Source organism: Lissotriton vulgaris, chromosome 5 (assembly GCF_964263255.1).
Source record: "Lissotriton vulgaris chromosome 5, aLisVul1.2, whole genome shotgun sequence".
NCBI lineage: Eukaryota > Metazoa > Chordata > Amphibia > Caudata > Salamandridae > Lissotriton > Lissotriton vulgaris.
Genome location: NC_141693.1, coordinates 681,288,786 through 681,303,733, shown reverse-complemented (window position 1 = coordinate 681,303,733; position 14,948 = coordinate 681,288,786). Strand labels below are relative to the sequence as shown.

The 14,948-nt window shown below is 43.0% G+C and overlaps 1 protein-coding gene across 1 annotated transcript in view; it reads right to left on the bottom strand.

Moving 5' to 3' along the window:
* SLC29A3 (solute carrier family 29 member 3) overlaps positions 1-12,304 on the bottom strand; it is a 304,230-nt gene extending 291,926 nt beyond the window's left edge. The window contains exon 1 of the mRNA XM_086922116.1: positions 12,142-12,304. Coding sequence (XP_086778242.1) covers position 12,142 — 1 coding nt within the window. The 5' untranslated portion in view covers positions 12,143-12,304. The remainder of the gene's footprint in view (positions 1-12,141) is intronic.
* Between the last annotated feature and the right edge of the window lie 2,644 nt (positions 12,305-14,948).

The following is a 14,948-nucleotide window of genomic DNA, read 5'->3' as shown; positions in this document are numbered from 1 at the left end:
TAGATTTAGGCCTGATGTTTTGTAGTAATCAAATATTATAGATCTTGAGCTTAGCTTTCTTCGTACCCATTAAGGGATTAAAAGGTGTGCATTCTCTCCCCCTCATCATAGGGGTGGAGTTGGCAGAGGTGGGCACACCTCCTTTTTGTCTACGTTTCTGCCCAAAGTAGGGGAGTAAACCGGGGCTGCCATTTGCTGCTAGCAGCAGGGGCTGGAGGGGGGTGCGTTACAAAGGCAGCTGGCCTTTGAAGATTCCCCTTTGAACACTGGCCTATCCTGGGGGAGGAGGTGTGACACCTCTGTCGAGGATGTGAATTGTTTCTGGTCCCAGTGAGTAGAGGGTCTCCACCCAATGGTTCAAAACATGTCTGTGTGTGGCAGGCTGCCTGAAGCCAGTGAGTGACCACACCAGGGTCGATAGGTTTTCAGGGGGGCGCCTCTGAGGTGCCATATGAGTACATGGTATCATAAATCTCACACTGCCATCAGTGTGGATTTATTACAATGAGTTGTCTGGTACCAAAAACCTCCTGGTTTTAGTGAAGCCATCATGGTGCTGTGGAACTTGATCTGTCAAGTTTCCAGCCCATGTACTCCTCATGGGTTCCCTGGCACTTACAATATTTAAGAACTGACTTCAGAACTGTAGGGGCATACCTACTCATGCAGATATGCCCTCACCTGTGGTATAGTGCACCCTGCCTTAGGGCTCTAGGGCCTGCTAGAAGGGTGACTTACCAATACCTTCAAGCAGTGCTGGCTGGCATGCACCCAGGCAGGGCGTTTATATTGCCAAAGCCTATGATTCTTTGGACCCCATAAGCACTGCAAAATAATTTATCTTTTGCAGTGCTCATGGGGTCCAAAGAATCATAGGATTTAGCAATATAAACAAAGTACAAGTGTAGGTCTGAAACATACACACCCGCTATACCATGGCTCTGTTACGATAATACGAGTTTTGGTCAAGTAGTTGTCGCACTTATCATAGCACATACCTAGATTTAAAACATGTCATTTGAATCGATTTCGAGTTTAACAGAAAACTGAGCAAACATTAAAGCATATACTTCAGAACAGGCTTCAGAGATTTATGGATGGATACAAGAGACTGCATCATTCAACACGCAGGGTGGTTCAACCATGCAACAATTAAAATAACTTGAATATTTATTGAGAAGGGAACCAAACCAACTCCTCCCTGCATCCACATTAATCCAGTATCACAAAGTAAAAAGGATCCCACGAGGGCTACGGCTGTCAATTAAACCCATGTTGTACAGGTTCCAATACGACAGAATTTATGGAGAAGTCGTACTCCATTTTAAATAAATGTTCATTTGATTTGATTTTGCTGTTAGTAGAAGAACGATCCCACACCATCAAAGAACTTGAAGAAATTCACATGATGAAAACAGACTTGGAAAGAAGAATGGAGGATAAATTGTGGATAAACACATTAGAGGAGATCAACAGGAAATTGGAAAATTATGCTAGAGAAATACAGGAGAGTAAACTGCGGAAGTTCAAAAGAGATTCGAAAGACTATAAACTTAATAAAACATACACATCGGCTGAAGTTTATGCTCAAAGAAGGAATTTTAAAAGAACAACTAATGCATCCTCAAAAGGAAAGTTTTGTATCGGAAAAAGATATTGATCCATTGAGAGGTCCATTAACAAGCATTCAGCAGCAGAAGGCAACTCCCACATCAGTGGTACAAAATACAGAGACAGCATCTTCCTTAGTCAGTCTTTTTTGTCTTCAGGACACGACTCCGGACAACCACTGAACACATTAGCACTATCGAAAATAACTAACAAAAAAAAAAACACGTAGAGGAAAAAGAAAAGCAAAAAAGGAATTTAAGGACTCAAGTCAAAGTTTAGTAATCAACATTTCATCTGGGACAATAACAGAAGAACAATTGAATGTAATAGAAAAAGGAACATTGTTCGTAGCAAAAATAATACCAATATGTTTGAAAGTGAGGTATCTCTTTTTAGGTTTATGAGAACATTAAGGTTGAGACACTTTTTCTCGAACGTATTACCACCTCAGGGTATTTTAAATCAGAGCGAGTTTATGGAGTTTAAACCTAGAAGTATGCTTCTAGCACCAACATCACAAATTACTGGATATCTTCAAATTATCGGTGAAAAATGATTTGCAAACTCGAATTCAGACCCAAACGCAAACAGAATTTGACCAATAAAGGAAAAAAAAACATACTACAAACATTGGTGACAAAAACAGATCTAGTGTTCCAACCAACGGATAAAGGTGGAGGACTTGTATTAATGGGCCGGTCTTTTTATATATCAAAGGTGGAGCAACAAGTCAGTGATACGTTGACATACGTGCAATTGGACAAGGATCCAATCGCCAATTTAACAGACGTCCTGAAAGTGTTATTAAAGAAAGCTGAGGATTTTGGATGGATTTCGTCTTCCTCAAGGTCTTTCTTAACTACATCTTATCTTAGAAGACGACAACTATACATGCTCCCCGAAATTCACATGATTTTGCTTAATCCACCATTTAGACCCATAGTGTCAGGATATAATTTGGTATTTGAACCAATAGGCAAGTACTTGGATACGTTTTTACAACCAGTTGTACAAACATTTACCACCTACATCAAGGATACAATCCATTTTTTAAACAGACTGAGTGAATTAGGAGCTGAGAATCTGACAGATTGGATATTATGCCGAATCGACGTGATGTCACAATAGAGGCAAAAGAGTGGGTGCTGTTACAACAACACAATATCAAGGCTCACAACGTTATTTTATTGGAATTGTTGCACTTTTGCCTCTACCATAGTTATTTTCAATAGGATGATACATTTTATCTACAATTTACAGGAACTTAGATAGAATTCGCCGGAGTACGGGCCTATGCTATTATTTTTATGACTAAATTTGAGGCAGAGATTATACTGGATGAACCCTCATGGCATAACAATTTGGTGATGTACAACCGGTTTATCAATGACATCTTTTTAATTTGGAAGGGTGATTTGGAGACCCCGGGTTTACAGATCCAACAACTGAAAGATCGACAGCAGAATACAGTTTACAAGCAAGATCTGCATGACAGAAATCCCATTTTTGGATGTGAGATTGAGAAAAAGGAAATGGGATTGAGAACAATCGTGCACAAGAAATCATCGGACAGGAATAACATACTACAGTATCAAAGTTTTCATCCAGAAAATGTGCTCAATAATTTACGATATTCAAGGTTTCTAAGGATCGCAAGAAACTCTTCTGGACCAGAAACAGCTCAAAAGACCATCAGAGAACATAAAGAGAAATTTCTACAAAGAAAATATCCAGCTAAACTACTGGATCGCAGTAGACAAAAGGTTATGGCACTAGACAGGTAGTCATTATTGAAGAAACAACTGAAAAAAGATTCCAAGAGATTAATATTTTTTTCAAAATATTCTACACAATCCAAGAGCATTAAGAGAAGCATCAACCAGATCGGGGAACTTATACAAAACGAGTCAGATTTTAAGGGACTCTTTAAAGAAAACCCATATTTGCATATACCAGAACATGGAATTTGAAAGAGAGGTTAAAAACTTCCAAAGCAACACCTAAAGAAAACATGGTTGGTATGGAACAATGTTATAAATGATAACACAGAAATAACATGATAAATGTGGATAGTGGTACACATCCCAGATCAGATGAAGTTGTTAAACTAAGTCACACGTCCACTTGCAACACACAGAATGTAATAATCAGTATGCCCGTGTGGTTTACTATATATTGGCAAAACTGAACACAAAGTATAAATGTGCATAAAAACATGATATGCAACCAGAATACGAAATCAAACGTGGTGGTACATTGGTTAGATTCCAAACACATGATCTCATAGTTGCGGTTTCAAATTATAGAAGCAGTCAAATCACATACAGGTTGCAACAATTCTTAGGTGTTATGGTGCCCAAAAGTCTTAATGATCAGATCGACTTGACTTGTTTTTTATAAAGGTACTGATTCAGGTTGCGCAGAATGCCACTCAGTTCTTCTTTTCCACAGGTCCACTTCCTTAATTTTTACTTTAGCACGGTTTGCATCTATACTTTTAGAATTTTATTTTTACTTATCACATTTGATTTCTTTAGGATTTGTAATTACTTTATTACGGTGTTAGGTATTTTTTCACTATTTTTTCACTAATGTTGTCACTTCCCTGGTGACTCACTTTTGAATTATGCAACAGAAAAGGTAGTGTTTATTAAGGAGTTCCAACGATTTATTTTAGGCAACATCGAGTATTATGCATCAGAAGACATAAGTTCAGGCTTCGAAAGTGTATTTATATCCCGCACTATGAGGTTAATTATGCACTGAGCACAATAGTATGTAGCATGTTAGTGGAATTTGTCACATCGTAGAGTTTCTGCTGTTTATAGCTATTTATGTAATTTTCCATGAGCACTAGGTATGAACAGGTTCGTTGGTTCAACACATTGAAGATCACCAGTTTATATACAGTGTCACAAAAAAAAAATCAGATGACATAGATCCTTTACTTTCAATAGATTTGCTAAACAATTCATTTGTTATATCTCATAGTTAATGGGCTTAAGTCTGCCTCTTGTACAATAGTTGATTGAACATTACTAGTTCTGTTATGGCAGATCCAAGAATCGTGAAAGACTAAGCATGCAGTTGGCTCTACTCCTCTTTCTGTTAATAGGTGAATGATTCAAATGAAGCCACGGCACAACGCAGTTGGTTTCCGCGCCACGGAAAATTAGTGGTTTACGGAAGAATTCAGCAATAGAAGAGGTATGAATTGAACTGGTGAACCTTAGTTATAATGATAATTAACAGTTTTAGTGTTGAGATTGAAGCAGAACTCATGGTGGGCTTCTTTTTTAGACCTGGGTCGATCAATGAAGTCGGTAGAGTGAAGACTGTTTCTCGAGCGAGGAGGAATACTTATTGTGGTGATAAAGACAATACAAGCAGGATTAGGATATGTTTGGATTCTAGTCAAATTACAGTCAGATAGGTCAAGTTCAGGAAGCATTGTTTACCAGTCTTGAAAATGAAGACATTTTAAGCATTGGTTTTACACAATATTCTTCGTGTTTTTGTTTGTCCAGTCTCGTCTAGTACACATAGTGCGTAAACCTCGAGAAGTCAGGGAGGTATAATTTATATTTGGAGTTGTAAAGCACAAGTGTTAGACTTGGCATCTTTTGACATGTTTCCCCTGAGTTTTTGCTTTCTGCCCTCCCGGATTTTTACGCTGTTTTTGCTGGTGTGTTGTTTCTGTGCACTTTTCTCCCTGCTGATCAGTGGTAAAGTGCAAGTGCTCCTGTGGTAAATTTTGTTCTGGGTTGGTGTTTCCATGATTGGATATTTGATTTCCTTGTTAGTCTCTAGTAAAGTGCACTGTGTGTGCCAGGGCCTGTAAACCCAATGCTACCAGGGGGCTACCACTCATTGTGCCACCCATGTGAGTAGCCCTAAAAAGGCAACTCAGACCTGCCATTGCAGAGTCTGCACGCAGTTTGTAACTGCCATGTCGACTTGGCAAGTGCATCCACTTGCCAGGCCCTAAACCTTCCCTTTTATACATGTTAGTCACCCTTAAGGTAGGCCCAGGTGTGTGAAAGGTAGGACATGCACTGGTGTGGGTTGCATGTCCTGATAGTTAATTGCAGCCTATTTCGTTTTTCACTATTGCGAGGCTACCTTTTACCGATAGGACAGAATGGAAAGTTTGTTTATAACATCTTATAAACATAACTGGTCCTGGGAACTAGGTGGAAAAATAAAGTTTAGTATGACTGAACTCAGGTGATTTTTACATTATGTGTTTGAAAATACAACTTTTAGAAAGTAGGTATTTTCTTGCTCAGTCACTCCGTGTGCCTCTGCTGGAATGTGGATTGCCTGTCTGGGTTCTAGATGACAGAAGGCTAGGGAGTAGGAGGGCTCCAGATAGTCTAGGTAGGGTCAGGAACGGGCTGAAAAGACCTGGGCTGCAATGGGGGAAGGCGGAGGAGATTTCCTGGCACCTCAAAGGGCCTGGTCTACCTCTGACAATGCTGTCTCCACCTCCTGCCAGGTAATCACACCAGAAAAGGCAGAACTGGTTCTGGCTGGGCACAAACACTCTGCCTAAGAGATCAAAGGATTTGGGGATATGAATATTGGGGCCCAGACCCCTGAACTTCAGAACTCTTTTGGATCAAGAAGACTGCCAAGAAGAAGAGCTGGAGAAACTGTGAGGAGGACCTACCACTTTGCTGTGTGCTTTGCTGTGTTGGCCAGCAGTGGCTGCTTCTGTCTTGGTCAGCGAAAGGACTGGACTGAACTTTCTGCAATCTGCTTTGTGAGTTTTTCCAAGGGCTTGAGGTAGATCTTGCCCCCTGTTCAAGAAGTCACAGGAACAACAAAGACTTCAAGCTCTTCTGTCTGCAGCACTGGGGACTGTGTGTGTTTGAGCTGCAACAGAGGAAATGCAACTCGATGACGTCTACAATGCTGCTGCTGACTCCGTGTCCGGTCGGCACCGCAGAGGGCACTGCCGCAACGTGACCTTGATCTCACAGACAACGCCTGGTGAAGCCTCCACCGAGCCGCTGCTCGCACCGCGACCTGTAGGCACCACACTCTGCACTGCCTCACTTCACGACGACGACTTGGCATCGCAGAGGGCACCGCCACAACACCGCACCGCAACCCTGGTCCTATCGACGACGCCTGCTGACGCCACCACTGAGCCGCTGCTCATACTAGGACCTGTGAGCATCGCACTCTGCACCGCCTCACTTCACGAAGACGCCTTGGTATCCTCGACGACGACGCTCCACGCCAAAATCGACGCTGCTGCTTGCACGTGGTCAGAGGGCACCGCTTGTAAAGGTACACGACGCACCGCCCTCCTCCTGCACCACAGCCAGGGCTACTGACGTCATCGACTACAGTTCGTCAGCCGACGACAGCGCTTCAGAAACGACGACGAAGCTGTTTGTACCGTGACCTGCCGGCACCATGATGAGCACCGCCTTCATCTCGCACCGCGACCCTGGTCTCACCGACGGCGCCATCCGACGCTGACACAGAGCGACTGCTCGCACCATGACCTAAGGGCACCGTACGCTGCATCGCACCACAGCACACAACCCCTGCTGACATCAGCGCTCCTGACTCCAACAGAGAGGATATCGACCTGTAACGCGTGTGACTTCGAGGGCCCCAACGACTTCTGCACCGACCTCCGGGACCCACGACTGTTGACGCCGTGGTTTCGGAAGCTCAACCAGAGGTCGCTGACGCCCTGCATTTCTGAAAGGTACTGTTTGCGGGTCTTCCCGACACCGTAGCTGGCCCGTGACACCGCGGTCAGCCAAAACTGTTTAGATTTGTTTGTTCACGGCGACATGATAGACCCGGACAGAGCTATCGAAATTAAGGAACTATTTTTAAAGCATATTTTGATAAAAGAAGATTTTGAAGTACTGTATTGTGAATTTTTATCATTGATGGTCTTGTCTTAAGTATAAAAATGTTGGATATTTTTCTAAACTGGTGTGGTGTCCTTTTGTAGTGCTTTCACTGTATTATTGTTGGTTGTGTACAAATGCTTTACACACTGCCTCTAAGATAAGCCTGACTACTTGTGCCAAGCTACCACGGGGTGAGCAGGGGTTATTTTAGGACAGGGCTCGATAAATCATAAAAAATGCTCTAGACCTGCAGGTCTAGTAAACTACAAAATCTCCTCGACCTAACTTAAATGAACTTGACCTCAAACTCTGAAAACTGAGCAAATGTGACAAGTTAACAAGATTTAAAAGCATTTTTATTGCTCATTTACTTTGTGTGCAATAAAAATGCCTTTAAATCTTCCTATCTTGTCACATTTCCTCTGCTTTCAGAGGCAGAGGTCAAGTGTCAAGTTTGTATTCCTACTCGCCAGAAAGGGCGAGTAGGACCTAAAAATAGCTCGTCCTTTATCAATCTCACTCGCAAATGCGAGCGGTCGAGTGAATTTGTCGAGCCCTGTAGGAGTGTAACTCCGCTATCCTGACAAGGAAGAAGGGTCCGTATTTGAACAAAGGTGCAAGCCCTTGCCAACTAGAGACCCCCATTTCTAACAACGAGGCATATGGTGTTGTTAGTTCACATCTGTGGTGGTTTCTACAGATAAATCGTTTGACAGGTGTTTTTTTAAGGGGAGCATGAATCTATCCGGTTAGCATGGATTCGCATTATTTATTTGAATGTGTTTTTTTTAATCACGATCCTTAGAAATAGTAACAATCAAATTTGATTTTTTCCCTTTATCCTTTGATTTGCATGGAAGTGTGTGTGTAGATATTGGGTTTTGATTGGTTTACTGCAAAGACCAGTGGTTCTGTTCTAACACATTTTTATAATAAGCTCAATGCTATGGCTATTGTCTATATAGCAAAAACAACAATTGATGGACAGAATGAAGAACAATGTCATACATTCACCCCAGTACAGAGATCTGGGCCTAAATCCATCGTTTTGTTGCTCACCATGCGATTTCAGTTTGGACCCAGCCATATGCAAATCAGTCTTGACCCTGCGCCCAATGGGACAGTCCAGCCAGAACTACCAGGCCAGGTCCTCGCTGGACTGGAAACAAGCATCCTAGGACCGATTTCGGGCATTCAGCCCTCATCAGGCAGGATAGCTTGACTCTAGTGGCGTGGAGAGCACAGGACCCACGTCTGGGCATACCCGTTCCACTCGGGGTGACAAAAGCAAAAACAACAATTGATGGACAGAATGCAGAACAATGTAATGTATTCTCCTTGTGTTTGCTTTGTTCGCCCTAAGTTGAAAAGTTTCAGCCATGGATTCAACCCAGATCTGTGACTGGGGGTGAGTGTCTGAAAAGTTTCAGCGCTCCGTCCATCATCTCCTTGCGTTTGTATTGTCTATATAGCAACTCAGTGGGTGGTCCAAGAAGGTCCCGGAAGAGGGAACATGTAACATGTGGTCATCACACCAGAGCCAGACAGAGGAGACAAGGAGAATCGGATCATTAGCTGCCCTGGTCATCATCAAGCTGGAGTCCAACACCAGAGGCCAGTGGCTGAACTATAGGGGTAGTCAATCATGGGGAGGCCTTGTTGGCAGATATCTGAAGAGGGTACATGCTGCTAAACCCAGGAGAGGAGAATGGCAACGAGAAGTCTCAACTTCAAGAAAGAAGGTGCATACTGAAGCACTAAGGAGAAAGAGGAGAAGGAAGTGTGACCTACCAGTTCACACTGGGAAACACAGAGATTGACCAAGCCTAGAAGAAGTAAATTTCAAGAATGGCCAAGCCTGGAAGGTGCTTGAGAGGACTCGAGCCACGGAGGGAAGGCATCTATCAACACGAAGAAGCCACTAAGGTGAAACAGGGATGGCCAAGCAACAGCACAGCAAAAGAACCGGTAGTAAGCCACAAGCATGCGCAGAGTCTCTGCCCGAAAACCAGTCAGAAAACCAGGAGTGAGTCCCAAGCCCAGGGGGGAACTGGGAGTAAGCTAATAGCATGCAAAAACTGAATATTTGTCCCAAGCCCAGCGGGAGATCAGGCAGTAAGCAGCAAGCATGCACAAACTGGGTCTCTGTCCCACGCTTCCCAGAATAACTGTCCAGCCATTGTAACCAGCAGCTCAGCAACTGAGAGTATCCAGGCTTTAGGATACAGGTGCCTCCATAAAGAAAGAATGTAAGCACCTGCTCACCATCAATCCAATTTGTTGGCATTCCAAGAAGGAATGCCCACGACCATCAAGGCAAGTCGTCACCACTTGTCATACAGTCATACTATACAACTGGAAACCCCATCACGTCAGTTCCTATCTTGTGCGTCATCACTATCACTGCATAAGTATTGAGCATACCGAGTGGAGTTCAACCCCTGCTATCAGAACTACAGACAAGAAGCACTAGTGGCACGTAGAAGAGTCAGTAAAGCAGTGACCACCTGCTCACTCTGCCTGTACAATGATCCCAGTGGCGAGAGAGAGTCTTGACCAAGGCCTATCTATCACCTCTGCTGCACGAGCAACTAGGCAGTGGCTACTCTGCGGTCTTGTAGCGGCTCATGCGCATCACATTTACGGCGCCAGCGCAGACCACACAAAGTCCTTTGGCAACCCACGCAAGGGGCCTCCACAAGCGTGAGAGATTGACATGACACTGTCCCACCACATACCAGGTGGTGATAAGACCTTGCAGCAGAGACCTCAAAAGATTGCAGTTGCATTCAACAAGCCAAGCAATATCACCAAAGTATGCTTCTTGATGGATGCTTCGCAGAGGACGGAGACAACGCTCCTGACAGACCAGGTTTTTGAACTGCTGACACTAACAACGAAGCATCTGGAGCATCAGCAGAGTGGGCCAACTCCGTACAAGGGACCTGACCTCAACCAGCATACCGCCAGAAGGTCCCGGATGTCTTTGAGCCAGTGTTCATGTCCTGAACCACTCAGGTTAAATTATGTATGCGAGCAAAGATGTGCTGTTGCAGATTGTGTCATCAGTCCATATGTCCACTGCTGTCCTGCTGATTGACTCTAGAGACTGATGGACCATTTGGTATCCAGTTTATTGTTGTTTTGTTTCCGAGAGTTGGACTTGTTGTTGTTTCTTTTGGCAGTGATGTAGTGTCCTGCAGGACACATCATGCAGCAGCCCCTCCATAGGGGCAGTGTCTCACCTCACCCCACACCACACCGATCTAACACAGGCGTCACTACTCAGGTGACCCTGCCAATAATAGGGGCGGGCACATGTGCCCTGGCCCAGTTGCACCCACCAGAATAATATGTTTGTATCATTCATTACTTTAGTATGTAGGCCTTGAGCGCACGACTTTACATCCATCACCAGCACTGTACAGCCAAAAAACAAACATCACCAAATAAACAGGTTTGAAATAACTGAAGAGATCTGTAACACATTACTGGACAATTTTGGAGGACTTTAGTCCTCTGACGGTCCCAAATATCTATACAATCTGAACACTTCTTTACATCTCACATAGACACACAGATACGGGAAGATAATAAAAATGCCCATCCCAACAGATCTCTCCATTTATCTCTCCCTCCAATAATGCCAGCTCAGTGCAACAACTATACACAAGATGTCAGATTGAACCACCGAATGCAGTAACCAACTAAGCAGACGAGGTCCTATCAAATCTCGTAAATGACCTGCAGAAATGTTCAAAGCTAATAGCGTACTGAGAACCATAAAACGTTTAACTGTCTCTCACATTTCATCATCCAACACACTGCTATGTGCTGGTCCAACACGAAAGATGCATCTCGGTGGTTATCACTCACGACATGTAAACACTTCCCGCATAAGATCATAACAAATACACCATTCTTCCAACCACACCCCAAGTGGTGAAGTATGCTCCTCCTATAGGAAAGCGCGTTAGCGTCCCGCAAAGGGAGTGTAAGCACTATATAAATGCGGCAATACCATGAAATGCAATAAATGGCAAAAAAAGCCCAAACATTAAACGTGCATTATTTAAGACTTTTTACCGATTACTATAAAATGCTTCAACGCCTCGTCAGGCGTAGTGAGTGCTATAAAATAGAACAGCTGTCTAATGTGGAGCAGTGAGCGAGCATCTCATAAAACGTGCACTGTCTAAATCTATACCCTGAACTGATTCAAGGTGTTTCTAAAAGTCACAATGTCATGAACGAATACAATGCTTATAACATTGATTGAAATGAACTTGGCCATTATGATAAAACATACTTGTTTTTTTTTTTGCAGTTTTATATATCGAGAAACCGATCTAAAGGTATTCGAGCCCTTTACATGACCACAAATTACATTACAAAAGTCTGACTAATACTTTTTAAAATTGGATTCAAGTTTTAAAACTAGGATCGGGCATCTGATGTCAATAAACAAATCCAATTAAAAAGGAGGATAGTGTTTGGGAGGAACTCATGAAAAAATGCAGACATTACCAACTGAGATTGTCATACAAGTATCTACGAGCAATCGTGTTTATATGAAGATGCAAATGAGTAAGCGCACACTTCAGTGCAGCCCTGGATGCAGGGGGCATGTTTTGTTTCGACCACTTACTGGTTGCCGTAGTTTGCAGTTATTTCTCTCCCCGGCCGGGAACATGAGGCTGCGTGTTCTCAGACTGTGTCCAAGCAGTCCCAGTTTGTCTCTCTGTATTTGCATTGAGTTTACTAATAGAAAGGATAGTGTGCTGCTAGCGATCCACCCACGGGCGGAGCCTAAGCAATCGAAGTCATGCGATGCGGAAACGAAAGGGATGATGGGAACGTGGGAGGGGCCTACAAGGCCGTACATGTTTAGAAATCAGGAAGTATTATTTTGCGCGTGGTTCTGATTTTGACAATTCTGATTTCTGAAAACAAAAAATAGTTACTTTGAGAGTCTGTCAGCCGTGTAATTATGGCAGTATTTACGTAGTCTGCCATTGTCTCAGTAGATCTAAAGACTACGAGATAGGAAGGGGCAGGGACGTTTTCGACAGAAAGTGGTGTATGATTGTATAATGCCGGGGATCGATAGCTCGGGGGCTTCACAACATCGAAGTGGAAACTGTGAACCTAACATCAGAAGCTCATCTACTGAATTTGTATTCAAGCGCGACTGCGGCCATTCTAACATTTGAAAGGCCCCCCCCCCCTCCCCTCCCCTCCCCTCAAGACTTCTTGGATCTGGGAGGGCCATAAAGATTGAAGCATTGGTTGCAATGTCGGTGTTGTTTAACATCTGGCATTCCTGCTCTTCGGAGAATAAGCTCAGCCCGAGCAGGATCCGAAGCAGCAGATCTCTGCTCGGGCTGAGTGCGGGGATACACGATTTCATGGGCTAACAAAGTGAGATCAGGCTATACACAGTGGTCGAAGTGGGGGGAAAAAAGAAGGGAAACAGTCGGTGGAGAATCAGAGGGCGAGGATAACCCATGGACTGGGTCAGTGGACGGAGTCGAATGTGTGGCCAGAAAGAGCAAAACATCCCAATTTTTAGTATTTGTTTGGTACTTCACTGACCATTGCAATTTAATTCTCTTCTGACTGGCCTTCCCAAATCTCACCTCTCCCCCCTCAAATCCATCCTCCACTCAGCAGCTCGCTTCATTTCAGGGTCCAAACGAAGTGACCACATGACTCCTATCCTGTCTTCTCCCCGATGGCTTCCCATCAAGGCTAGAACTATCTACAAAACGGCGTGCATCACCCACAAAGCTTTGCACTCTTCCTCCCCTCGCTATCTGGCGAATAAACTGAAATTGTCTGGAGGCTCAAGACCTCGGAATGCTTGAAAAGTTACTACTTGAGCCCCCCTCCTTCAAAAGGGAAAAATTGATGGCACAATCGTTTTCAGGTAATGCAGTGAGAATCTGGAACTCGCTTCCTCCCTCGCTCAGTGCCATCACCTCCATCTAGATCTTCAAAGCGTACCTCAAATCTCTTTTATTCCAAAGACACATTCAGAACTAATTCCGTCCTCAGACCCCGCCAGGAAGTTCTTTAGTCATTGTAAATTTGGCACTTATATTTATATATTTGTTTGACCATCCTGTATTTGCTGCGTTTGATATTGTGTTCCTTTTGCCTGTGTTGTTTTGATTCTCTGGGCTGCTATTTTTCGCCTGTATTTGCTTTAGTCATTGTAAAATTTGTCATATATATTCATATTTTTTGCTTGTACAGTCTTTGCTCGCTGTGCTTGAGATTGTGTACCTTATGCCTGCGTCGCTTTGATTCTATGACATGCTATTTTTGTTTGTTCCATTCCTGTAACAGTTCTCTCATGCAACGTAACTGGTTCTATTGTACAGTGCACTGACACCTTCGGGTAAAGTCCGTGCTTTATAAAAATGCATTAAATAAATAACATAAAAAACAAGGGATACACATGTTTATTAAAGGTTGAATATGAGTTATTGACATTAAAATTTATTTTAAAAGTGGGATACGTTTCTAATCACAGAATGTCCCAAATACACTTAAAAGTGGAAGTACATGCCATTTGTCTCTGAGCCATGCAGTTTCTGTCATCAGCACTTCTCCCTTTTTCCACAAGAGCAGTTCAAACATGAATGACAAAATATCCCAGTTTGCAAATGCTTTCTACCTAATTATGGCTCTGCCATATTTGCCACATAACACATCATCTGCTGCATAATCTGATGATTTTAACTAATACATTGTAGTTCAAATGGATCAAAAGTTACAAAAACTGTGACTTGTGTTGCTGTGAAGTGGAGGGCCCTTTGTAAAGGTTGACTGGTAGCCTTTCTCACTGCTGCATTTGACTGTTACACTGGTACTGATGAGGCAACATATTTGCAGGGACTTTTAGTATGTAAAAATAATAAAGTATCAGAAAATATACTGCATTATGCTGCAGACTTTTTGTTTGCTTCATAATTTAGTCCACACTGTGGCATAATTTTGTCCTCTCGTGCTGCATAATTCTACTATTGTACAGAACAGGGGACCCTAGTAATTAAGGATCACATAAATAATAGACATATACTAAATAGTATATATGACCTCTGTCCAGCCGGACAGGTTTTTATTTTTCAATTTTTTGTATTGAGTTTATATATATAACATTTATACAAAAGTGGGCACAGCCTCTGACCCACAGAGGACAAGACAGAACAAGTGACAAAACAATTATGTAAAAACGCACAAAAGCGGTCTGTACTTATTCTTTAGTTTTACAGACTAGAATTCAATCATAGCAACCCATTGTTGTTCACAATTCATGAGGTCAAACCAACATATGGTGCAGTGAGGTCGACGACGTTTCGATGCAGTTAAGAGATACATGCATCATCATCAGGACAGAAGGTAATATGTCATGTTTGTCTAGAAAGTCTATTTCAGTTACAATGCCTC